The sequence below is a fragment of the Mobula birostris genome, chromosome 3 (genome assembly GCF_030028105.1).
Source record: "Mobula birostris isolate sMobBir1 chromosome 3, sMobBir1.hap1, whole genome shotgun sequence".
Lineage (NCBI taxonomy): Eukaryota > Metazoa > Chordata > Chondrichthyes > Myliobatiformes > Myliobatidae > Mobula > Mobula birostris.
In genome coordinates this window covers 216699033-216725779 of record NC_092372.1, presented here as the reverse complement: position 1 = coordinate 216725779, position 26747 = coordinate 216699033, and the positions used below count along the sequence as shown (strand labels likewise).

Here is a 26747-nt window from a genome sequence, read left to right as displayed (position 1 = left end):
AAACAAGTGAATGGCATAAGGTCATTACGCTACCACGTGATACGTGCGCGCCTCACTTTAAGCGAGCAGCACAGTAATGTAGCGTCTAGCACAACGTTTTAAATTACAGGCACCCTGGGGTTCAATTCCTGACACTGCCTGTGTGGAATCTGTACGTTCTCCCCATGACAGTGTGGGTTTCCTCTGGGTGCTCTGGTTTCCTCCCACATTCCAAAGACATACCGGTTGGAAGGTGAATTGGCCATTGTACATTGTCCCATGATTCATCCAGGAATAAACCCGGGGATTGCGGAGTAGCGCAGCTCAAAGGGTTTATTCCGTGTTGTACCTCAATAACTAGAACACAAATTAGACTAACAGTTCGGGATCGTGTTGTATCTTAATAACTAGAACACAAATTAGACTCCCAACTCTTCCTCTGAATTAGTTTAATGTTTTGAAGTTACAAAACAGAACCTTTGTAAATTCTCACTGTGACACTGGTGTTTCCTCTGGGTGCTCCAGTTTCCTCCCGCATTCCAGACAGACGTACGGATTCGGGTTAGTGAGCAATGGGGGTACTACATTGCCACCGGAAGCCCGGCCTTTCATTGTCCAGTACATCCTATGTCAGGGGTGGCCAACCTTTTACATTCCATGCGTCGATTTTTTCACGCACGAGTTCAGATGCGCCACACAACTCCTGTACCCCCATTCAACTCTTGTAAAAATGTTAATATAGAACTCGTGTGAAAAATAAAATCGCACCCAAACTCACGCGTGAAAAAATTGACGCATGGAATGTAAAAGATTGGCCACCCCTGTCCTATGTTTCGATGAATATGCGACAAATAAAAATAATCTTCTTTATCTTCTCCTAATCGCACAATCTACCTCATCCTGACCCTTATTATCTGCCTGTACTTCTTCCCATAACAGTAACATTATATTCTGTCTCAGCACAAAACGCTGACTGTTTATCCCCCCTCCACAGATGCTGCCTGACCCACTGAGTTGCTCCAGCATTTCTCAAGATTTCCAGCATCTGCAGAATTTTGTTTACTGTATTCTGTTACTGCGTTTTCCCCTTCAACTACCCCCGAGGTGCTGCTGCTCCACCACAGACGCTGCCTGACCCAGTCTTTCCAGAAGAAATCCACGTGCCCTGGGGCACGGCATCAAATGCAGGGAAACAGGCCAAAGCACTTGGCAAAGGACAGCCACAGCTGCCCACCTAAGACAGGGTACATAACACACTGCAATGAAGCAGGGGCCCTCAGGACAGTAGGCTACAGATGGCCAGAGCACATCACTGAAGGAGATAGTGAAAGAGCAAAACTAATTATACACACATGAGATTCTGCAGACGCTGGAAATCCGAATTCAGTTCACAAAATTCTGGAGGAACTCAGCAGGTCAGGCAGCATCTGTGGAAAGGAATAAGGAAGAAGCTAGAATGACTTGGTGAGGGAGGGGATGGAGTACAAACTAGAAGGTGATAGGTGAAGTCAGGTGAGGGGGAAGGTGGGGGCAGAAATGAAGCGAAGCTGCCAAGTGATAGGTGGAAGAGGCACAGGGCTGGAAAAGGAGGAATCTGATCGAAGAGAGTGGACCATGTGAGAAGGGGAACGAGGTGGGGTAGGTGAGGAGAGGAGTTAAGAGGGGAGACAGAATGGGGAATGGAAAAAGGGAAAAGAGGGAGGGGGAAGAAATTCCTTTCCAGTCCTGATGAGGGGTCCTGGCTGTTTATTCCTTTCCATAGATGCTGCTTGATCTGCTGAGTTCCTCCAGCACTTTGTGTGTGCTACTCTGCAAACAAATACAGATTCCCCGCTTTGACCGCACTGTCGTCACAAGAGATTGGTAGGCATTCAAACTATGTAGGGCTCCTTATCAGTACCTCGCTTTGACACTGAGGCGAATCCTACCATAGTAACCTCACGATGCACGCAGCATAATTGTTCAGCCTTTATGCCATGCTTTTGAAGTTCAAGAAACATTTAAACTTTTATTAAAGCCGTTTGAGTTATTTTGGGTTTGACGACAGTGATGAGGTAGGGAATCACAGAGATGGAGCCAGACACGGTTACAGGGTTCCAGCTTACTTGATATGAAAGGTAACACGCTCTGTGGGAGTCTTTCCCGTTTCTTTTCACTGCTAAGTGCATCTGGCCATGGGGAATCGTGCAGCTTTGGCTTGCTGCCTTCGGGCAGGAGGTACAGGAGCGTTAGGTCGACCCTCACTAGCTATTATCCTTCAACCATCAGACTCCTGAACTGCCGCAACACTGAGCTGCTCACTACACACAACCCAAGAGCTCCACAACTCGCGTTCTCAGTATTATTCATCTGTTTAGTAGTGGTCATCTTTTTTACATACTTGCAGCTTGTCTTGATCATATTTGGTTTTTCACAGATTTGATTGCATTTCTTTGTTTTACTGTAAATGCCCTGAAGAAAACAAATCTCGGGATGAATAAACTCTTCTCGGGCTTCCAGCCGGGTACAGGTATCAATTATAACCGATGTTTGGATGACAAACTCCGCCATCTTCATCAGGGATGATGCTTGGGCATGCCTGGTCCACTGGTATTTATACCCCCGTAGTCTGTCCCTCCTGATCGGTTAGTCCTCATCCAATCAAGTTTCTGCTCTCCACTTTCTTTTCAAACAAATTCCAGTTCTTACTTAGAGCGAGACCTTAATCTTTGTTAAAATACTTTTCCTCTAGTTTTATTTCAATGGCTTCTTATACCAGGCCGTCCCAAAAGCCACTGGCACAGCACGGTAGTTTTGTGCTATCAAAGTCAATCCTATGGCCAGTGCGAATGCTGTGTTCTGCTACCGCCGATTTCTCTGGGTAACCCAAACAAATACACCTCCTGTGCTCCCTGATGCAGGTTTCCACCGTGCACACCATCTGGCCGATATACACTGTTCCATATTTGCAGGGAACCCTGTACATGCCAGCTGTCCTGCGCCCCAGGTCACCTTTGACCCACTCTGATTGGAGCTTCCTTAGGGGTTTGTGTGGGTGGTATTAATCCAGTATTTCTTCAGGATCCTTCCAGAAACTGTGGAAATATACGGAAGACAGTTGATAGCGACTGGTTCCATCTCATTGTTAGGCTTCCTGGTCTTTCTGTCTGCCCTTTTAAAGGCCAGCTTGATTTCCTTCACTTTGTAGCCATTCTGTAAGAACATTGTGTGTAATTGTCTCATTTCCTTGGGGAGACTATGGGCCCGAAATAGTTTTCACACAGTTACTCAAAGTAGAAAGAACCACTCTGCATTGGGAGGTGTGATGGTAGCTGCTATTATTGAGGAACAAGTTCTTGTGAGTGGATTTCTGATAGATGCCATGTCTGAGGCTACTGTCCAGTTTTTAATTGTATCAGAATGTCCAGGAACGGGGGGCAACTATTCTTCTCCATCTCCATCATAAATTGGATGTTCAGATGGTTGTGGAACTGTTGGAGAGCCTGGAGTCCACAAGGCCACATTACAAACCTGTCACTGATGTATCTGAAGAAACATTAGGGGCGTAAGGGCGGTGAACTCAGAGCCCTCTCCTCAAAGACCTCCTTGTAGAAATTAGCAATAGCCAGTGACAAGAGCAATCCCACAGTCACTCTGTCCTTTTGTTCATAGTAGCTAGAGGAAGTACGTTGATGTAGGTGAGCTCAAAAAGGTCAATGGTACCCTCATCAAACCTTGACCACAGGAGGACCAAGCTGTCCTTAATGGGTCGAAACTGACCGCCGTGTCCTCTGGGGTCAGCTGGATGCTGGTTATCATTTTAACGAAGTTGGTCGAATTCGTGATGTGATGATCACAATCCCCAAAGGGACACAGCATGGTCATTACATGCGTAGTGAATCTCAGGATAGTATGCACATGGTGATATACATATACTTTGGTAATAAATTTACTGTGACCTTCCCGTTTTTAATAAGGTCAGAATAGTCTTTCCAAAGGGGGAAAGCACTGAGGATTCCAGGGACAAATGGGTCTGCTGTGGTGGAGTGGGAACTAGGGTTGAGGAAGGTCGGTATACTGCGAGAAAAGATTTAGAAGGATATGGACGTGAGAGGCTAGTTTAGATGGGACGAGTTTGAATGGACATCTTGGCACACGACAGCAAGAAACTGCAGAGAGTTATGGACACAGCTCAGCACATCACAGCGTGGCTAACTTCACTCACCTCAACTCTTCAATGGATTCCACAATCTATGGACTCACTTTCAAGGACTCTACAACTCATGTTCTCGGTGTTATTTACTTGCACACTTTGTCTCGTCTGGCACCTTTGGATGTTTGTCAGTCTTTATGTATGTCTTTTTTTAAATAGTCTCTCGTATCACTTTATTAAGATTATTAATCTTAATGTAGGGATATGGTGATATACATGTACCTCGACAATAAACTTTCTTAGAAATTTGAGAAGTTAAAATGCAGAGCCGACCTTAGAGTCATTCAGGTCCCACAAAGGTTACTGAGACGGAGTAAGTTGCAGGAAAGATGTTTGCCAGGATCGGAGGCCTTGTTCTGAGGACAGATCGGACAGGCTGGGACCGGTCTCCTTGGAGCGAAGGAGGCAGAGGACTGACGCAAAGATACACAAAATGATAAGGTGCGTACTGGGCAGTCTTTGTCCCGGGATAGGAGAGATTCAAAAATAGACGGAACAGGCTAAACGTGCGAGGGGAAAGATTTAAGGGGAACCTGAGGGGCAAGTTCTTCCAAGTAGAATGAAATGGTACAGACAGTTACAATTATGTTTAAGAGACACTGGGCCATGGATATGGACCAAATTCAGGCAGATGGCATCTCAGTCAGCATGGACAAGATGTTTCCTTTCTCCATTATTCCATGAACCTGGAAAGGTGCAGAGGAATCAGACCGATGGCTTTGCTTTACATCAGGGGTTCCTAACCTGTGGTCACAGACCCCTGGTTAATGATAGGGGTCCATGGTATAATAACAAATGGTCGGGAAAGCTCTGCCTTAAGCGAAGCTGATACAAACCCCATTATGATCAGAAATACATTGTGTTCACAAATGCAGTGGGATATCAGACACGAGTCAATCTCAGAGAAAAGCATATCCCCAGCACCGAGACTCAGTACAGATACAGATCTGTAAAGATTCCAGATGAGGCCACCCTCAGAGTGGAGGAGCAACACCTTATATTCCATTTGGGTAGCCTCCAACCTGATGGGATAATTACTTATTTTTCCTTCTGGTAAAAAAAAATTTCCCTCCCTCTCCTTCCTTCTTCTATTCCCCACTCTGGCCTCTTACCTCTTCTCACCTGACTGTCACCACCCTCTGTGCCCCATCCCTTTCTCCAATGGTCTACTCTCCTCACCTATCAGATTCCTTCCTCTTCCCCATCCACCTGGCTTCACCTATCACCTTCCAGCTATCCTCCTACCCCCCACCTTTTTATTCTGGTGTCTCCCCCCCCTTCTTACCCAGTCCTGGATGAAGGGTCTCGGCCTGAAACGTTGACTGTTTATTCATTGACATAGATGTTGCCTGACCTGCTGAGTCCCTGCCGCATTCTGCGCTCGCCGGTTTGGATTTCCAGCATCTGCAGAATTTCTCATGTTGAAGATTAGCTTTATCTGTCCCACGCACGTCAGAATAGTGAAATGTGCCATTTCAGAGGATGTCCTGGGGCCTGCCCGCCAGTGTCACCACACTTCCGGCGCCGACACAGCACGGACAATTTACCAATCCCAATCCCAGTCTTCGGAATGTGGGAGGGAACGGGAGCAGCTGGAGGAAACCCATGCAGCGACGGAGAGAACGCACAAACTCCCTTGTGCGCTGATCGCTGTCACGGTAATGGCGTTTCGCTAAACGTTACTGTGCCGCGTCACGCCACACCCCCACCCCAGTTCAGTCGCTCCGCGCTGCCCAGTATCAAGACCACAAAAGGGATCAGGATGCTCCCAACCCTAATGAAAACATTCATCTCTTTCAGAGAATTTGCATTGGTATGTAGACCAATTACTAAATGCCAGTTTCTCTTAACCACGAGTCCTGTGGGTTGTGAACTATGCAGAGAGCTATTTTTATTTCTGTGTGTAGTTAAGTTTCAACCTCATCACCTTTGATAATGTAAATCTGTTAAACTGACCCAATTAGATGCTCAATTAGTACCTCATGTTTATTCAGAACTGAGCCTTGTGAGAGCAAATGTATTCTAAAGCTCCATAAACATCTCATTCTGTCCTTGTTATTGAATATATGAATCACTTTCCCTCTTTAACAGGTTTCATGCAACGCCACTAACACAGCAGATTGTCACTTTTCACACAGCGTTTACGGCGCAGGATTCCCCCCGGGAGACGACGCGGGATTAATGCAGTTACCGCTCCCTCTCATTCATCTTGGGTAGGGACCTAAATCAGACCACGTCTAAAGTAAAAGGGTGTTGGGGCTACGACGAGCAGATGAAAAATGCGTGTGCTGTGCACATTTGCTGGGGAGGAGGCAGGGCAGCCATCTTGCGCACTCTCACCAGTCCAGGGCAAGCAGAATGCTTTACAGAAATAGGTCACACGAAACTGATCCCAAGGACCTGTACGCCAGCAGTCAGCCCATTTTGGAAGCACCCAGCCCCAGAGGGATCGTCTTGATTTAAAAGGAAGATCAGAGCTTTGATTCACACAGATTTGAGAGACAGAGTACAACAGAACATAAACAGGCTATTCGGCCCCATGTAGTCTGCGCAGAACTATTATTCTGCCTAATCCCAACAATTTGTACCTGGACCACACCCTCTCCCATTCACGTATTTATCGAAATCTCTTAAATGTTGCAATCCACCACTTCCGCTGGCAGCTCGTTCCACACTCTCACCACCCTCTGAGTGGAGCCATACCCCCACCCCCAGGTGCTACTTAAATATTTCACCTTTCACTCTTAACCTGTGACCTCTAATTCTAGTCTCACCCAATCTTGGGGGGGGCGGGAGCCTACTTGCATTTATCCAATCTACACCCCTCATGATTTTGCACATCTCTATCAAATCTCCCCTCGGTCTTCTACATTCAGGTGAATAAGGTCTGAACCTATTGGATCTTGCCCTGAAATGCAGCTCCTCAACCTTGTAACTTTTCTCTGCACTCTTTCAAGCTTTCCTGTAGGTAGGTGACCATTTGGAGGACAGCTATCCAACAGCAAACCGTACTAACACATCATCCGCCCCCAAACCTTGGGCCTACTCACAAGGATCCGGCCTGCCCTTTCCTACCAGTCACAACCTGCTCACAGGACGGCAAGCTGCGCTGCGTGTAACTAAAGCCTTTCAGCCACAGAGCTGGTGGCATCTCATGCGCACAATCAGTCCCATTCTCAGACTGGACAGCACAGGAACCATGATCGTGCGCTGCACTAATTGAGCTAATGCCAGCTAATTAAACCATCTCTTCTGGCTGCACATGGCCCACCCTGCAGATTCACCCAACTATCCAAGAGTCTCTTAAATGTCTCTATCGTATCTGCCTCCACCACCACCTCTGGCAGCATATTTCAAGCACTCTATTGGTGGGGGGGACTTTTGAAGATCTACTTCAAACTTTCCCCTCTCACTTTAAATGCATGCCCTCTAGTGTTAGACATTCTGAAAGAGGTCAGCCATTTACTCTGTCTATGCCTCTAATAATTTTATAAACTTCTATCAAATCTCTGCTCTGTCTGTGCCACTCCAGGTAAAACAACCCAAGTTTGTTCAATCTCTCCTAACGGCACATGCTCTCTCATCCAGGCAGCATCCTGGTGAATATCTACTGCCTTCCAATAATGGGGCGACCAGAACTGAATACAATACTTAAAATGAGGCCTAACCAAAGTTTTATAAAGCTGCAACAATACTCACCAACTCTTGAACTCAGTGCCTCAGCTAATAAGATTTAAGATTCAAGTTTTATTTGTCACATGCAAGAGGACCACAACCATGTCGTAAGATGTGGAGGTTTGCATGCCTCAATGAACCAGAGAGCTATGTTGGCTGGAGGCAGAGCTTTATGCTTTGGCCTTTGGTGAGGTCACCCACACCGGACAGGTCAAAGGGTAGTGGACAGACTAAGAGTGGTCAACCAGTCCTCCAGGCTCAGGGCTGAACCTGATTGGTAAAACTGTTATGGAAACAGCAATGAAGGACCATTCTACATCTGTGTGTGATGGTACTCCTGAGTTTCCACCCGTTACTTGCTCGACTGACAGTAGTGAAAAACGTGAGGAAGCTACTGGCATGACGAAAGAAGCTGTGAACACCACCACAGATGGAGGACCTTCATTGCTGCCCTAAATGCCAGTGGCACAACGGTCAGCGAGTAAATCAGCAAAATGCATCGTCTGTGTTAACAACCACAACCCTAGCCTGCAAATCGCCACACAACACGGCATGCCCACAATGCCCGGCAGAACACAAGCAGCAAGCCTCATGCTTCCCTCCCGCCCACACACCCCAGGGCAGGTCTCTAGTGGACACCCACTCGGGCTTTGACCTCTTGGCGAGCATGCCATACGCCGTTTTTAACCACAGCTACTCGTCTCCTGATCCCCTCTCTAAAACCGAGCTTCATGTTTTCCCTTCACTTTGATCCCAGCTGTGATCTTGAAAAAAAAATCTTGTCAGATCCATAGCTTCTGCTCAGCGAACCTTTCTCAAACACTTCTCTGTTTACCCCAAGCAACCACTTACGATCTGAGCACCTCCATCAAATTTCCCTTTAATATTATAAACCAATTGAGGAAATCGGGCCGCAATTTAAGGAAATTAGTTTGAAAGCAACTATTTTCAGAACGTAAGGGAAGAGAACCTTGAAATGGAAGGATGTGAAAATACAACCAGAATCTTATTTAGAATCTTATTGTTTATTAGAATCTTACTGTTTATTAAGAATCTTATTCCCATTTTCTGGCTGATGTTGAACTGTCACACAAACCTTCTCCAACTGGGATAACAGCACACAGCTCTAAACATACCAACTGGTGCTCTGCTAGAACCCGCTTCCAGTCACAGCCCTGCCAAGTTGGCTGAATGAGCACACAGGACAGGATAGAGGACGTAGTAGAGGCCCTTCAGCCCATAATGTTATGCCAGCCCTTTAAGATCAATCTCACCCTCCTCTCCCACAAAGCCCTGCATTTCTCTTTCATCCAGGTGCCTAAGAGACTATTAAATGCCCCCATTTATCTCCTCTGCTACCCCCCCCCCCCCCCAGCAGTGCGTTTCACGCACCCACCACTCTGTAAAATACACAAAATGCTGGAGGAACTCAGCAGGCAGGCCAGGTCCTGATGAAGGGTCTCAGCGCGAAAAGCTGACAGTTTACCCTTCTCCAAGGATGCTGCCTGACCTGCTGAGTTCCTCCAGCATTTTGCATGTGTTGCCTTGGATTTCCAGTATCTGATTTTCTCGACTCTGTGTAAAACACTTACCTCTGACAACATCCCCCCCCCCCCCATACTTTCCTCCAATCACATTAAAGTTATGCCCCCTTGTATCATCCATTTCTGCCCTGGGAAAATAAATCTGGCAGTCCACTTGATAAACTCCATCCCTGCCAGCGAAGTTCATTTCAACTGCAACACCATGAGCACAACCTCGATATTCAGAGGCACAAGTGTCCTGAGGGTCTCAGCCCAAAATAAAAATGTTCCTTCGGGGGCCAAGGTGCAAAACGTACACGGTATATTATATATTCATATATATTCTAAGTCCGGGTGACACGTCCAGCAATTTGATGGTGCAGTTCCCAGCAGTCAGCAGAGGAACGCACGCACGCAATCCAGCTTGTCATTCGAAAAATCGAACACTGGAAGGCAGCACCAATGGGGGGAAACACAGTCCACAACCGAGCACGGACGCTGTGTTACACCCCCTCCAGCGTCTCCTCTCCTGGACTGCAGCAACAGGCAAACCCACGGCCTGAGACCTAATCCTTGCAGCTCCCCCCACTGTCCGCCACACCAACAAACCAGGGAAACAGGACGACGGCACCTTGCATTATCAATGTACAACAAGGTCTTGCGATCACAAGAGAAACATCCAACACAGTCACCCACCATTACAACGCACATCGCCTTCGCGCACCAACTCCGATGCTTTCCTAGCAAGCACCAATGAGCAGCACGCTGATGGGATAGACCTGCAGTACCCAAAGTTCTTAAAGACCAGCACTGTCTTGCAATCGTAAAAAAAGAACGTTTTTTAAAACAAAGACAAAAACACCTTTAGGTAACCCAAGAGACCGCTGTGCCCAAACACACTGCCATCTAAAGGCTGATTTATACTTGTGCATTAAATGTACGCTGTAGGTACGGTATAGCCGCGAACCCTATGCAGTATCTACGCTGAACCCTACGCCGTAGCCTAACGCGCACCTCTCCCAAAATGTAACTACGCGTCACAGCGACGCAGACTGCAACAACTGTAATTGGTCCGCTTGGTAGCATCGCATTTCCTCCTACGCTGCAATAGCTTCCCATTGGGCGACTGAAGGGCAGGGAAGGAACTCTGGCTGCAATGCTTTCCATAAAGCTTTACAGACCTCTGCAATTATGGAGGACCCTGTGCTTGACGCCAGTTTGTAGCTAGCTGCAACAGCCTGTTGACTTCCACCTGAAGCTAAAACTCGAATGGTGATTGCCAGTCTGAGTATACTGTGCGTACACTGATGAGAAATAAATGGTTGGAGACGATGAACCAAATCATCAAATCTACCTGCCGACATCCGAAAATATTTGAAATGCATTTCCTCGTCCATGTCTCTCAGTGGCCAGACAAGCACAGAAAATTCACCCCCCTGTGCTTGACGCCAGTTTGTAGCTAGCTGCAACAGCCTGTTGACTTCCACCTGAAGCTAAAACTCGAATGGTGATTGCCAGTCTGAGTATACTGTGCGTACACTGATGAGAAATAAATGGTTGGAGACGATGAACCAAATCATCAAATCTACCTGCCGACATCCGAAAATATTTGAAATGCATTTCCTCGTCCATGTCTCTCAGTGGCCAGACAAGCACAGAAAATTCACCCTCCTTCAGTTTCAGTCGCCATTGTTTGAAGTTTGAGTTTCTTCGTGTTGAGTTTCAACACGAAGAAACTCAACACAGTGGCATAGGAACCCCACCGCCAACTAGTGTTTTGGCGGTGAATTGCAGCTCAACGCACACACACCAACGCACAAGTATAAATGCTCACAATGGCGTAGCCCACTTGCGTAGCCCACGGCATAAGCTAGTACACACAAGTATAAATCAGCCTTAACCAGAAGTCGACAGTTCATTTTCCTCCATTGATGCTGCCTGACCTGCTGAGTTTCTCCAGCACTTTATGTGTGTTACTTTTTTATTTCGCACAATTTATTTGGCAATTTTATGTCTCTACACCGTACTACTCTCACGTAACAACAAACTTCATGTTATCTGAATTAGTTTGGGAACAGATAACCCGCTTTCATTCGCATTGGTCCTTGTGTTTTGAAAGCTCACCTCTCTCCCTCTCACCACCTCCCTGTCCAGTGGTTCGGATCTGAGCAACAGGGCCCTTTGCCTCGCAATCTGAGAGCCCTCGGTCGAGGGTTAACCTTGCCTCTTTTCTTTGAACCATACATCAATGGGCCTTTTCAGGCGACTTCAGCCCCTGGGAATAGGGGGCGGTCAAATTCCGTGAAAGGGATTCTTTCTTCCGTTGGGAGAGAGCAAGTCTGGGCAAGGCGAGCAGAACAATGGGGCCAACAGGCAGAAGTTATCAGATGTTACCCATCCGGAGACTGCCCAACTGGATTTCTCGCTGAGGGCTCCCGGTGTATTGCCCTCGGAGTTCACGGAATCAGGCGAGAGATGAAGATGGCTCCTGGGGACAACTGGCCCATGGTTCACCTTCACACCCCAGGCTTTAAGTAAACCATGGGCTATCCAGGAGAACTCTTCCTTCTTTAACACGTGAAGAGGGTTAACGAGGACAGTCCGCCTCCGTCAGAAAACCCGCAAGATGGCCGATCGCAGGTCAGAGTCAGGAGGGAGAAACGTCCGAGGGGGAGGGGAGGTGCGCACAAGAAAACAGCCGCCTGATTGGGGGGAGGGGGGAGTGGGGAGAGAGCAGGAAGTGAGATAGAATTGGGGGGAGGGAAGGGAAAGGAAATGAAATGATAGAGGGAGAAAATGATTGGGGTGAGAGGTATGAAGGGAGGAAGAAATGATTTGGAGGAGGAAGAAATTATCTGAAGGAGGAAGAAATGATTTGAAGGAGGAAGGGTGGAAGAAAATGAAAGGGGTCGTGGAAGGGTACATACTGTCCTCAAACTCACCCCACCCCTCGCATCTGAAGCAGAGGCCAGTTATCTGGGTGACATACTTCACACCGAACCACTGCAGGCTGAGGGAGCCTGCACCACAACCACCCCCCCCCCCCCCCCCGCCTATAGCACTGCGCAGCTTAGAGCATTCACAACACCTTTGTGAGTGCAGGGCTGCACCGCGACCGAGGAGAAGTTCTGATTTTGACAAGAAAAGGACTCCCTTCTGTAACTAAAGTGACACCAAGCGTGTGATTAATTCAGCTGCTCCATCTCACCCTTTGAAATGGCCTGGCCGATTGTAACCGCAGCCCTCTGCTGCCAACCTTCTCCGCAAACGAGAAACAGAGGGAGGGAAGAGAAACCACAAGTGCTCTCTGTTAATAAGCTTGATGCCTGTTGCACATATGGAGGAAGAGGGGGAAGGGGAAGGGGAGAAGGGAGGGCAGTGGAGACAAGCTGTTGAATACACCTCCAGCACACGTCAGTGTGAGAGTTAGGCCACTAAGAGACGCGGTGGGGGGGGGGGGGGGGGGGGAGGTACAAACCCTTCACACACCTCAAATACTGGAGGACACAGATTTAAAATGAGTGGGGTGGGGGGAGCTTAAAGGCTTGTGGGGGGTGGGGGGTGTTTTTCTTTGCGGTGGGTTCCTGCAATGGGCTAGCGGGCATAGCGGTGCGATTAGATACAAGGGGACTTAAAAGGTTGATTAGAGAGACGTGATCATAGAATGGTACAGGTCCTTCGGCCCATAGTGCAAGATCAACCTAACCCTTCCCTCCCTCATAGCGCTCTGCTTTTCTCATCCACGTGCCTAAGAGTCTCTTAAATGTCCCTACCACGTCTCCCTCAACCATCACCCGTCAGGGCCCTCTGCACACCCACCACTCTGTGTAAAAATACCTACCACTGACATTCTCCCCACACCCCTCCCCATACTTTCCTCCAATGCCCTCTCCTATTAGCCATTTTCACTCTGGGAAAGAGTCCCGAGCTGTCTACTCTATATCTATCTTGTACACCTCTCAAGCCACAAGACATGGGTGAGGATTTAGACCATTCAACCTGTAGGAACCAGGCATTTATTTTCTGTCTGTCTACATCGTGCTTTGTGTTTATCATGGGTAACTGGTCACGTTGGTTGGGGCGTGGTAGAAGCAAATGAGTACAGTTATGTATTATCTCTTTATCTTAGTTGAGGGGGAGCAAGCTGACGGGGGGTGGGGGGAATGATATTTTTTGTTGGCCGCTGATTTCCGATCTTCACTGAATTATGCCAATTTGAACGCTAATTGCTCTTATTTCACTATATTGCTAATCTGGTTTTGTTAGCTTTTCTTTGCTATACAAAATTGTTCAACTTTGCTGGTTTCACAATAGAGAATTGAATGTATTTTTTTTCTCTCCGACTTGGACCAATTATTTGGAAGGGCGTCCCGTACTCAGTCTCTCGGTGGTTTTGTTCGTTTTCAAGGAAACCGCCACATGGCCCATCGAGTCTACTCCACCACTTCATCATGGCTTACACATCTATCAAGTCGTCTCTCACCCTCCTTCACTCCAAAGAGAAAAGCCCAGGCTCTAATCAACCTATCCTCATAGAACGCGCTCTTTAACCCTGATGCACCTCCTCTGGCAAAGACATTATGGGCCCGAGGGCCTGTTCCTGCTAATCAAGAAGATATCAACCTCCACTTTAAATATAACCCAATAAGTCAGTCTCCACAGCCCTCTGTGGCAATGAACTCCCAAGATTTGCCAACTTCTGGTAAAGAAATTCCTTCTCATTGCTGTTCTAAAAGGACATGCTTCTATTCCGAGGCCGAGCCCTCTGGTCCCTATCTGTCCTACTATTGGAAACATCCTCTCCATATCCACTCTATCTAGGCCTTTCAATATTCAGCAGGTTTCAATGAGATCCCCTCTCATTCTTCTGAACTCCAGCAGGTACAGGCCCAGAGCCACCAAAGCCTCATGTGTTAACCCTTTCATTCCCAGAATCATTCTTTTAATCCTCCTCTGGACCCTCTCCAATGCCAGCAAATCCTTTCTTAACATAGGCCCAAACTACTCGCAATACCCCAAGTGCGGTCTGACCAATGTCTCAGAAAACCTCAGCATTACGTCCTTCATTTTATATTCTAGTGCTCTCGAAATTAATGCTAACATTGCATTTGCCTTCCTTACTACCAACTCAACCTGTGAGTTCACCCTCAGGGAATCCTACACCTGACTCCCAAGTCCCCTTGCACCTCAGATTTCTGAATTTGCTCATTTTGTAAATATTCTACCACTCTATTCCTTCTACCGAAGTGCATGACCAGACACTCACCTCCCAGCACCCCGAGGCTTGGCCACCATTGCAAAGCGCATCAGGAGCCTGGGAGAGCTCAGTGCCAACAATTCTCAGGAAACCCCATACCACCTATGACAATGTAGTCCAGGTTAAAGATTAGTTTTACTTATCACAAGTATATCAAAACATAGTGAAATTTATCGTTAGTGTCGATGACCAACACAACCCGAGGATGTGTTGAGGGTGTCGCCATGCTTCTGGCCCCAGCATCTTAACCCGTACGTGCTCAGAGTGTGGGAGGACATCAGAGCACCTGGAGGAAGACCACACAGTCATGGGGAGAAAGTACAAACTCCTTACAGTGGCAGGAATTGAACCCTGATCTTCTAAGTGCTGCCAGTGTAAATCGTTACGCTAACTGCTACACTACCGTGACACCCACTTGGCTGGTGTCCACCGTTCCCTCTAAGCTGCGCGGCTGCACCGTAACCGAAATGCTCCCACGCACATAGCCTTTGTTGCCACACAGCTGGAATAAAGATACACCAGAAAAAGTTTACAAAAGGTGAAAGATTTTATTTATTAAACTCTATTTCATTATACCCTTCAATTAATAAATAAAAAAGCATGTGATTTTTCAATTTTCATTCTAAATATTCACAGTATGCATATTACAAAAATAAACATTTAAAGTGCCATGCAGCTTTCAGGCCATGTAAACATTTCCTGCTCAGAGCAATGGTTGATCCGTGCAGCTGTAAAAAAAGAGGAAACGTTGCTGAAGTTTCCTCCACTGCCCACAAAGAATCCATCCCTCCTCAAAGAAAACAAAAGTAGACTATTCGCCCCTCAAGCCTGCCCCATCATTTAAATGATAATAACTTGCCCCAGGCTGCTTCTGTGCCGATCCCTCATTTCCCCATCTTCTCATGAATTCATCTACCTCTTGCCGAGGATCTAACCTCTTCCAGGATACAGAATCCCAGAGATTTACCATCCAGAAAGGAAATTCAGTTTTAAATGACCCTCCTCTCCTGTATTTCCCCCCACCCCCCAAATTCTAGATTTGCCCAGTAGTGGAACCATCTCAACATCCATCCTGTCAGGATCTTAAGCATTTCAACACCTCTTTCGAAAAAATCCAAAGAAAATGGATCCAATTCCTCCGTCCAACATCCGGACGGACAAGTATGGAAGCTGACCATCTCAGCCGTCCTGTGTCAGTTAGGGAAGGTTAACACCACAATGGTCACTGAGACTGGGATCGTTCCCGGATTCCTGCCACCCAGTCTGCAGTGAGCCAGGGAAGCAGCCCTGATAAAGGAAGATGGGAAACAACAGAACAGAGCAAAGAACACTACCGTACAGTACTGACCCTTCCGCCCATATTGTTATGCTGACCACTTAACCTACTCTAAGACCAATCTAAACCTTCCCTCCTATATAGCCCTCCATTCTCCCCCCCCCATCCTACTTAAAGAGTCTCTTAAATACCCCTAATGTATTTGCCTCTGGCAACAAGTTCCATGCACGTATCACCCTGTGTAAAAAAACCTACGAAATACATCAAGTGGGAGGGGGAGGGGGAGATCCGAAATGATGGGAGGAGACAGGAGAGGGAGGGATGGAGCTAACAGCTGGAAAGTTGATTGACAAAAGGGATACAAGGCTGGAGAAGGGAGAGGATCATGGAATGGGAGGCCGAGGGAGAAAGAAAGGGGAGGGGATCCTTGGTCTTCCACTTTATACTTTATTGTCACCAAACAATTGATACTAGAGCGTACAATCATCACAGTGATATTTGATTCTGCGCTTCGCGCTCCCTGGAGTACATAGTTCTCCTATCATTTTGGATCTCCCCCTCCCACTTTCAAATCTCTTTCTATCACTTCTTTCAGTTAGTCCTGACGAAGGGTCCTGGCCCGAAACGTCGACTGTACCTCTTCCTAGAGATGCTGCCTGGCCTGCTGTGTTCACCAGCAACTTTGATGTGTGTTGCTTGAATTTCCAGCATCTGCAGAATTCCTCGTGCTTACCAAATACATCTCCCCCCACCCACCCCCACTTACCTCCAAACACCTTAAAACTGCGCCCTCTCATATTAGCAATTTCCAACCTGGGGGGGAAGAGAGAAAAGTCTGTCTGTCCGCTCGTTCTATGCCCCTCATCAAGTTCCACACACCTCTCCTCCTCCCTCGCTCCAAAGAGAAAAGCCATAGCTTACTCAACCTTTCCTCGTACGACATGCTCTCCAATCCAGGCAGCATCTTGATGAATGTCCACTGCCCTCTCTCTAAGGCAGGGATTCCCAACCTCTACTGTTAACCGAAGGGTCCGTGGACCCACGCTGGGAGGCCCCCGCTCTCAAGCTTCCATATCCTTACTGTCGCAAGGTGACCAGAACTGAGCGTGATATTCCGAGCGTGGTCTAACCAGAGTTTTACAGAGCTACAGCGTTACCTCATGGCTCTTCTGGAAAGCACTGTAGAACTACGAAAACAAAAACTTCGCGCCATCTTAAGAAATTCTTCTCCCAGGCAGTTAATCTGTTCAATATCCAAGTTAGCCCCCCAACATCCCCTTCAGTCACTGCACTGCAAACATTTTAAACCACTCTTTATAATGCTGTTTACATTGTAAACGCGAGCTGGTATTATTTATTTCTGCACATTTTAAACTTCAACATCTCACTTCGTTTTTATACGATTCTTCAGAACTGTTGGAAGGTTTTTTTCGTTGATTGTCGCCCCCCTGACCAACACCCCACAGCAAATCCCTAACGCGCAATCGGCAGAATAAAGTTGATCCGTCATCTGCAGCTGGAATAGCTGCTGTCGAAGGAACGAGACGCAATAAACCGGGTCCCAGTAGCGTCGCAGCATCGGTGAATCAAAAGCCCAGCACACGATCTTTCCCCCCCAGCCACTAGGGGTTTCGTAAAGTTGCTTTTCCCCCCCCCCCCAAAAAAAAACACTGGAAGTTTTGTTCCTGACAGCCGCCCTGCTCATCAGTTTCATTCTGGTCCTGTTAAACAAGAGATAAGTATGGTGCAGATTTTGTGTCCTTGCTGTCAAGTAATATGGTCGCCTGACTGACAAGGGTATAATGGGCCGCTCTCTGTAGTCGACGGAACGGGCGATTTTGGTGCCGTCTAATATTACAATCATCTTTAATGGGTACCATATGGATCTTCTTGGCCACTTAATCAGAAAATGTACCTACACAGAACCATACAGAGCCTCTAAACACAGAGAAAGGTAAAAGCAGTGTGATAGAATAAAGATGTAAGTGGTAAATTACTCCATTCAAAACCACCTCCTCTCAACTTAAATGCCTTGCTATCTGTCACACGACAGATGGAAAGGGAGCAGCCTGGCCCCACAATGGTAGCGCATGGCCAAGCTTGGGGCATCAGAGTTAGGAGCTCGATCCCATCAGTAAGGAGTTTGTACCTCCCTCCCCCCACCCCCATGGAACGCGGGAGTTTTCCCGGGTGCTCGGGTTTCCTCCCACAGTTTGCAGGTTAATGGCTCATTGCAAATTGTCCTGTGATTAGGCTGGGGCTGAGTCGGTGGGTCGCTGGCGGCACCAGTTTGAAGGGCCAGAATCTCGAAGGAAATAAACTTAAATGCCTTGGTAAGTGTATCGGTCAACATCAGATTCATTTAACAGGCTCTTTGGCTTCCCCGGTGGCACATCTACCAGACCCTCAGCATCAAGCACCCCGTTCAGGAAGGCACAGCTGGGAGAGAATCCTCAGCTCAGCCCTCTACATCACTCTTCACCACCGGTCGTATTTATACGAGGCGGCAGCCAGGACCCCCGCCACCCAGGCCACCCCCATCTTCCTGCAGCTACCGAAGACAGGCGCAGAAGCCCGAAGTCCCACAGCACGCGGGTTCAAGAACAGCGACTTGCCTTCAGCCACCCAGTTCCTGGACCAGCCAGCCCAACTGTAAACACTACCTCACAAATTTCCACAGATGCGCGGTGGAGAGAATTCTAACCGGCTGGTACAGAGGGGCCACCACACAGGATTTGAAAAAGCTGCAGAAAGTTGTAAACTCAGTCAGCTCCACCATGGACACAAGGCAGTATCCATCGTAAGGACCCCACAATCCCCTCTTCTCATTGCTACCATTAAGGAGGTGGTGCAGGGTCCCGAAGGCACACACTCAATGTTTTAGGAACCGGTTCTTCCTCTCTGTCATCAGATTTCTGAATGGATAATAAACCCATGGGCACTACCCCGGTATTTATGATTTAATTTTATATATTTTTATTGTAACTTAATTGTTTAATTATTTTTGCATTGTACTGCTGGTCCGAAATAACCAACTTCACAACACATGCCAGTGATATTAAACCCGATTCTGTCTCTGAGTACAGAAACACGGCGACGACTTTGACTACAATGGATTTATTTACTGTTATAATTGCGTTCTTGCTCGCTCTGGTAAATATTGTGTATAATTTATGCTCAGTTTATTTTTATTTTGTTATGAACGCTGTGCATCTGTGCCTGCGATGCTGTGACAAGCAAGTTTCTCATTGCACCTGTTCATACACAGACTCGTGCAGATGACAATAAACTCGACTTTGGTCTCTGCCGAGGCTTACAACACGGGAAAGCAGAACTTGTTCCCTCTCCTTCAGGTCTCTCCGCACTCCAAACAGCTCACCTTGCCCCAGCAGGGGAGGCGTCTGCAGGTCAGACCTGCAGCGAGGAGCAAGATCACCCCGATACCAGGAGGGTTTCTAAAAAATGCACAAGGCATCTCCAGCACCAACCGACCTGCAATCAAGGACACAGACACAGAAAGGTGCTGGAAAAGGGCCAGTAACATCATGAAGGATCCCACCCACCCTGCTCATGGACTGTTTGTCCCACTCCCATCAGGGAGGAGGCTACATAGCATCCACACCAGGACCACCAGACTCAAAAAACAGTTACTTTTTCCAAGCAGCAAGGCTGATCAACACCTCCACCCACTAACTCCACCACTACTTTATCATTTCCTATCAGTCACTTTATACACAGCATAGTGTCACCTCATGCACATACAACCTATGTAAATAAGCCATTGTACATACTGATATCTATTGTGTTATTTTTTTTATTATTGTATTCTTTATACTTTGCACTGCATTGGATCTGGAGAAACAATTATTTCATTCTCCTTTACACTTGTGTACTGGAAATGACATTAAGCAAATCTTGAATTTTCAATCAATGATTGATCTGCAACCCAGCTCGACAGACCCCTTAAAGCACAGCCTAGGAATTGAAGCCAACCACTGTGGGTTTTAAAGTTACAATAAAATCACAAAAATTGCGGACACTTTCAGCAGTCAGTGGCACAGGGGCAGAGACAGTAGAGCAGCTGCCTCATAGCTCCAGCCGCCTGGGTTCGATCCTGACCTCAGGTGCTGGCTGTACGTGTGTTCTCCACGAAGGCGCAAGGTTCTTCCGTGGAAGGGGGTGGGTTCCCCCCACATCCCAAAGATTGCTCTGCTCTACCATTCAGCACATCTACACGGAGCACCGCCACAAGAAAGCAGCATCCGCCATCAAGGATGCCCACCATCCAGGCCATGCTCACTTCTCACTGCGGCCATTGGGCAGGAGGTATGGGAGCCTTGGGTTCCACACCACCAGGCTCACGAACAGTTATTACCCGACAACCACCAGGCTCAGGAACAGTTATTACCCGACAACCACCAGGCTCACAAAGTTATTACCCGACAACCACCAGGCTCAAGAATGGTTATTACCGGACAACTATCAGGTTCCTGGACCAGAGTGGATAGTCACCTCAAAGCTGAACTGATTCCACAAAGTATGGACTCGCTTTCAAGGACTCCACACCTCATGTTCTCAGGATTATTTACTTATTTACTGTTTTCTAAGCTTCCCAAAGTGGTTGTTGGCCAGTTGTTGTGTGTAGTTTTTCATTGATTCTGTTGTATTTCTTTGTTCTACTGTGAATGCCTGCAAGAAAATGAATGTCAGGGTGGCACACGGTGATGTGCGGTGATTTTGATAATGAACTTTGAGCTCCATACTCTACTCCATGTACCTGCCCCATTTTCATTCCAAAGGTGTGGTTGAAGAAAATGAATAATCTTTACCGGCCGCCCATTCCACCTGTATACCACGCTGTCTGGGGGAAAAAAGAAGTTGCCTTTGAAGTTCCTATTAAATATTTTCCCCTCTCACCTGAAACCTGTGCCCTCCCCTTCCCGATTCCCCAACCCCGGGAAAAGGGCCGAGCTCACTCAGTACTGGCTCAAAGGCCGAAGGCACAGGTTTACAGCCGATTAAAACTCCATTTGGGCCACACCTGGAGTACTGAATAAGGCTTTGGTCACCCCACTGTAGGAAAGATGCCAAGGCTTTGGAGACAGTGTGGAAGAGGTTCACCAGGATCTTGCCTCAATTAGAGGGCATGAGCCATCACGAGAGGTTGGCAAACTTGGGAGTGTCTTCTCTGGAACAGCAGAGACCAAGGGGAGATCTGAGAGGGATAGATAGACAGAGTGGACAGACAGCATCTTTTTCCCCCAGCGTTGAAATGTCTAATACAGTACTAGACAGCAAGCAAGAGGGGGTAATTTTGAAAGGCAAGTGTTTTTACACGGGGTGGTGGGTGTTTGGAATCACTGCCCGAGTGGTGGTAGACAGATACATAATGGACATCTTCAAGGAGCAGTGCCTCAAAAAGTCAATGTCCATTATTAAGGACCCCCATCACCCAGGACATGACGTTTTCTTATGGTTACCATCAGGAAGGAGGGATACAGGAGCCTGAAGGCACACACTCAATGATTCAGGAACAGCTTCTTCCCCTCTGCCATCAGATTTCTGAATGGACAGCGAACCCATGAAAACCACCTCACGCAAACAACAGGAATTCTGCAGATGCTGGAATTTCAAGCAACACACATAAAAGTTGCTGGTGAACGCAGCAGGCCAGGCAGCATCTCTTCTAGTACTATCTCTTCTTTCAGTTAGTCCTGACGAAGGGTCTCGGCCCGAAACGTCGACTGTATCTCTTCCTAGGAAAACTACCTCACCATGTTTTTCCTCTTTCTGCATTACTTATTTAACTTTTATTTCACTGTCCCCTTCTCTCCCTCTTACCTCATCTCCTTGCCTGCACTCTCTGGTGCTCCTCCTCCCCCTTTTCTTCCATGGCCTTCTATCAGACGCCCCCCTTCTCCAGCCCTGCATCTCTTTCACCAATCAACTTCCCAGCCCTTGACTTCACCCCTCCTCACTTCACCTTTCACCTTGCGTTTCTTCCTCCCCTCCCCCCACCTTCCAACACTGACTCATCTGTTTTCCACCAGTCCCAAGGGAGGGTGTCAGCCCAAAACAGCCAGCGACTGGACCGACCCCTGCCTGGCCTGGCCTGCCGAGTTCCTCCAGTGTGTGCTGTTTTGAATTTCCAGCACCTGCAGATTTTCTCTCGTTTGTGGTAAGTCATTCACCAATCAGGTTTGGCGACAAGTACGAGCAACTTTGAATCACTCACTGTGCTCAGAGGTTTAAGATATTCAAGCTGCTCTTACAGACAGGAGGGGTAAAAATAAAACTCCCTTTAGAAACAGTGACCAAAAAAAAAAATCCATTCAGGATTTAAAACTTCAACAACAAACTGGTGGTTCTGGCTTCTTAATCGTATCTTGTTATCAGCAAGAATCCCCACCACCCAGGCCGTGCTGTCTCCTTGCTACGACCACCAGGTTCACCTTCAGCCATCAGACTACTGAACCACTGAACTCACCCCAGCAATGAACTGATTACGGAGTACAACCTCTGGGCTCACGAAATAACTAATGTTCATCTTTACACACAGCCCGTCTCCTTTAGCACATTAACTGTGAATCTTTGTGTGGAGTTTTCCTCCTCATTGATCCTATAGTTTTTACTTATACTGCTGGGAATGCCCGCAAGAAAATGAAACTCAAGCTGACGTATAGCTACTTTGATAATAAATTTACTTCGAAATGTGTAGAACATTAAGGGGGTGGTTGAAAAATTCAAAACAAGCCAGTTTACAGACTGCGCCGCTCTGAGAGAAAAGTAAGACTTTCTTGCTGCTGGCCGGGACGGACCGGTCTCTCAGCGGGATCGCGGGGCAAGAATTCAGGCGGTCTCGTCACAGAGAGCTAGTGGAGAAAATGCGTTTATAGCGGGAGCTCAGGCAAGAAAGTTTACTCTTCAAGCGGGGAAAGCAAAGGAGAGTGCGCAAAGCGAATTTGCAAGTTAAACTTTCCAACAATTAAAAATAAAGGTTGGGTTATTTTAGTCAAAAATGCCATCACAGCCCATTTATAGCGTGTCAGCGGGGACAGGCTGCCGAACGCAGATGGGAGGAAAAACGACCGCGAAAACCACAAGCGCTCCAAATGTGTGGCTGACAATCCCACGCAAACACAGGGCGGGGAAATGATCTCATTGCCAGTGCCCGCTGCCCACGATCACACATGCAGTGTAAACACGTTCCACCAAACTTTAGAAATCCCCAACAATTCACCGCTAGCCGTCCCACATGAAGCTCCTACCCAACACTTTGGCGGGGAGGGGGGCGGGTGCGCTACATTAGTCAAGTATGGAGAATTTTTTTTAAACGTAGGACGAGGGGAGCAGGACCAAAGGCAGCGGGTGCATGAAAAGAAAACGAGAATTCTTTATATAACATGCGCTCATGTTTTATTCATCTGCATTGTTCCCTGTTTTGGTTTAGCTGCCGGCTCCATCACTTCCAGTTAGACCACAAAGCGGCAGCTCTCCCTCTCTCACGCCAACAGGTCTACACTTCCTATGCTCCACACTGGAGCCTTATCTTTAACCAACTTCCTCCCCCAAACGCATCACATTCAAAGCCTTGACGGGGAAACGTGCCTGCCGGTTTACAAAGCGAGCCACCGCTCCGAAACAGACCGACAGACAATGGGGGTCTCTTTCAAACGTTGGAGGCGACACATTTTCAGTATAACATTGATAAGGGAGGGGTGGAATTAAACCAGAATTGTGTCTCAACACGGGAAACCTCCCAACCCCCGGAGCTGTTTGCTGTTTGAGTAAAATCCGACGAGTTCACCGGGGGCTTTTCCACGCTGGCCGGGCCTATGTGATAAACTCTTCCCCTTTCAGGACAAGGGAGGGGCTTGCTGGTCGAGTCCCCATTTTACCGAGAACGCGAGCAAAGGTTTGCAATAGACAACCGTAGAAGGCGCGGCGATGCGGCCACATTTCACAAACTCAGCAGCTCGGTGAAACAATATCAACAGTCCAAGGGGCGGGGAGGGGGGTGGAGAGAAGAGAATATATATTTCTGCATAAAACCGGTCCAGCATAAACCTCGGCCGCAACCACACAAAAGCCTCTCAATTTCCTGAGAATTCCGCATAACTGAAATAAAAACAACTCCGCCTGCCTTGGAGCGAATATTATGGGAATGAGAGGGCGCGGAATTTACACCTGTGTATTAATATAAACAGCGCCTTACCCATAGCTCGTCTGTCTTAGTCAAACCCCAACCAGCGGCAGCGAAAGCTGACCACAAACTTCCGCACACCAAAGAATGAATCAGATTCTCTCACTCCCAGCTCAGAACTGTTACAACTCTGCTCCACCACGTGTCTTGCCTTCAAACAAAAATGCTGCCCTACCCCTCCTGCAACCCTCCCCCCTCCCCTCCCCTCCCCTCCCCTCGCCATGGCTCCTGCTAGGATCAATGGTTGACACGCATCCGAATGCCCCTCTCCCCACCAAGAACACGATGTGGCCTTTTGTTTTTAAATACATCTTCTACAAAGGTTGCCCGAATTTAGTAACAAGAACCGGTACAAATATATAAAGCAAAACATGGGGAAATTAACCTCGGAAGAGAGAGAGAGGGGGACAAACTACTTGGTGCTTATTTAATATCAAACCTGTGTTCATTTCCTAGAGAGCGGGAGAGACCAGGTTGTTGCTTGCTAGGGAATCGTCCGTGCGAGTACGGTTAAAATATATTTTTTTAAAAAAATGTTTCCAAGATCTGCACGATTCTCGTTTCCAAAATCACAATCCGAGCACTTTAGACGTGTTGGCATCTACGTGTTTCTCCCTCCCACCAACCCAAATGCTACAATGTTTCACTCCATGCAGTGGCATAAATAAACCAACATCCAAAACGATACAATGTATTTTGTTTACGTTTGGCCGAGAGGGAAGTTGGGCGGTTTGCTGCCAAAAAAAATATTAGAGGTGGAGGAGAACGGATTTTTCCCTCCCCCATCGATACATCAAAAACAAGGAGGGAACTGGACAATAAAAGCGGCATTTGAGGCCGAGCCTGCCATCAGTTCACACACCGTCTCCCTTTAAAACGCAAAATGTGGTTTTATGTGAAAATTGGCACAACTTGTTTACATTAGACGGGCCGAGTTTAAAAGGAACTCCAGATATCATTACAGTAGATTTCTTCAATTTGCAATTATCTCTATACTAAGGTAGAAGGATTTTGCAAATGCCTCTATCATTTATCTGATATACTTTTAAAAAGGTAAACGGGAAACATTAACATTTTTTTAAAGATGAAACAACACGACTTTGCAAAATGCTGCAGAGTTTCTCATTTAGAGGGGCGAACCCCTGACTCACGCAAAACATGCTTTGTCGGAAATAAAACTTGGAACCGGCGGTTCCTCCGCGTACAGATCAGTCCACAATAAAGCGGCCGGCAGCCAACAAATAGGAAAAGCCCCAATGACTCCCCAGGATTACACACACACAATGTGCAAAACTACGTTTGGTACCACCACACACCAAAAGCACCCGCAACAAAACAAGCCGCAGGCATCTGTAACCAGTTAGAAAATAAGAGCAACAACATTTAGAAACTCACTCGCCGGCCCCTTCACACAAAGGGGCTTTAAAAAAAACCAAAACTCAATCAGAGCATTAATACCCAGCAGCCCATAAAAAAGAAAACAGGGTGTCTTAAAACCACCAACCCTTACCTGCACAGAAAGTTGCCCAAAGTGCAAAAGTCAGCCAGCAAGCAATCATATTTAAATGCACCAAAAATGATTGTTAAAAATGGTCGGGGAGGGAAAGAGGGGAGGTGGGGTGGTAATAATATCCAGTTCAGTTCCACGACATTTAATGCACGCTGTTTTCTTCTCCTCGCCCTTTTCCAAATGGATTTTTTTTAAAGTCACTGAGGGGTGTTGCAAAAATAAAGAATAAAAATGTCCCCTCTTAAGTCTTCAACACCCAAAAGTGAAGCCGCAGTCTGTAACCGCTGGTCAGAGAGCGCGTGGTTCGCCTCTTGTTTGTTTTCCTGCCGCTTTGAAGCGTGCAGTGTGTCCCCCTTTTGCTGGGAGGGAGCTCCGTCCCGGCCGGTGCCTGCTGCAGCTCCCCCGGGCTCCGGGCTCCGGGCTCTCCCCGCTCCGCTCACTCGCTCTCGGCGGCGGGCAGCGCGGAGCCGCTCGGCATCTGGCGGCGGAGCAGCGGCAGCATTAGCGGTGGTGGCGGCGGCGGCGACGACGACCGGGGTGCAGGCATCGCTTGTGTCTTCTCCCCCCCTCTTCTTCTTCTTCTTCTTCGTTCTCGTCCCTCTCGATGGCTGCGCGCTGTCTGTGTGGGGGGGGGGCGAGTTTTGTTTTTAATTTTTTTTTAAAAAGAGCACACGGCGCTGAGGCGAAAAAAAACTGAACCCGGTCCAAAATGGCTTCTAAAAAAGCTTGTCCAGCGGAGGGTAGGGAAACCCGGATGTTTGCGAGAGAGTGAGAGAGAGAATAACAGGAGCCGTGTCCTCATTCGCGACACAGTACCGAGAATGTGCGTACAACTGGTCAAAGATCAGTCCCGGCAGCATGTCCCCGTTGTGCGCGCACACACACACCGGTCCTGCAATAAATGCGTCCAGATGAAAATTGGTCGAAGGGATAACTGGAGTATTGTGTGCTGTGTTTTTATTTTCAACATTGCAGAGTGCTCCCTCAATGCACGCGTGTTTGTGAAACAGGACTGGAATAACAGTAGCGCTTGTGTGCTCTCATTTCACACCCAGAGCCCCTCCAGTTTGTGCAAGTGTACCAAACTGGGAGGCGGGGGGGCTAACAGTAGCAAAAGATCGCAATAAATTTA

At 47.6% G+C, this 26747-nt stretch overlaps 1 protein-coding gene across 2 annotated transcripts in view; it reads right to left on the bottom strand.

Moving 5' to 3' along the window:
• Positions 1-26496, bottom strand: part of acvr2ba (activin A receptor type 2Ba) — a 161719-nt gene extending 135223 nt beyond the window's left edge. Inside the window, exon 1 of one of the 2 annotated variants that reach the window (XM_072254123.1) lies at positions 25616-26496. In XM_072254123.1, coding sequence (XP_072110224.1) covers positions 25616-25664 — 49 coding nt within the window. In that variant the 5' untranslated portion in view covers positions 25665-26496. Of the gene's footprint in view, positions 1-24117; positions 24245-25615 lie in introns of those variants that run through there. The other variant, XM_072254124.1, reaches the window with a different exon arrangement.
• Positions 26497-26747: the final 251 nt, after the last annotated feature.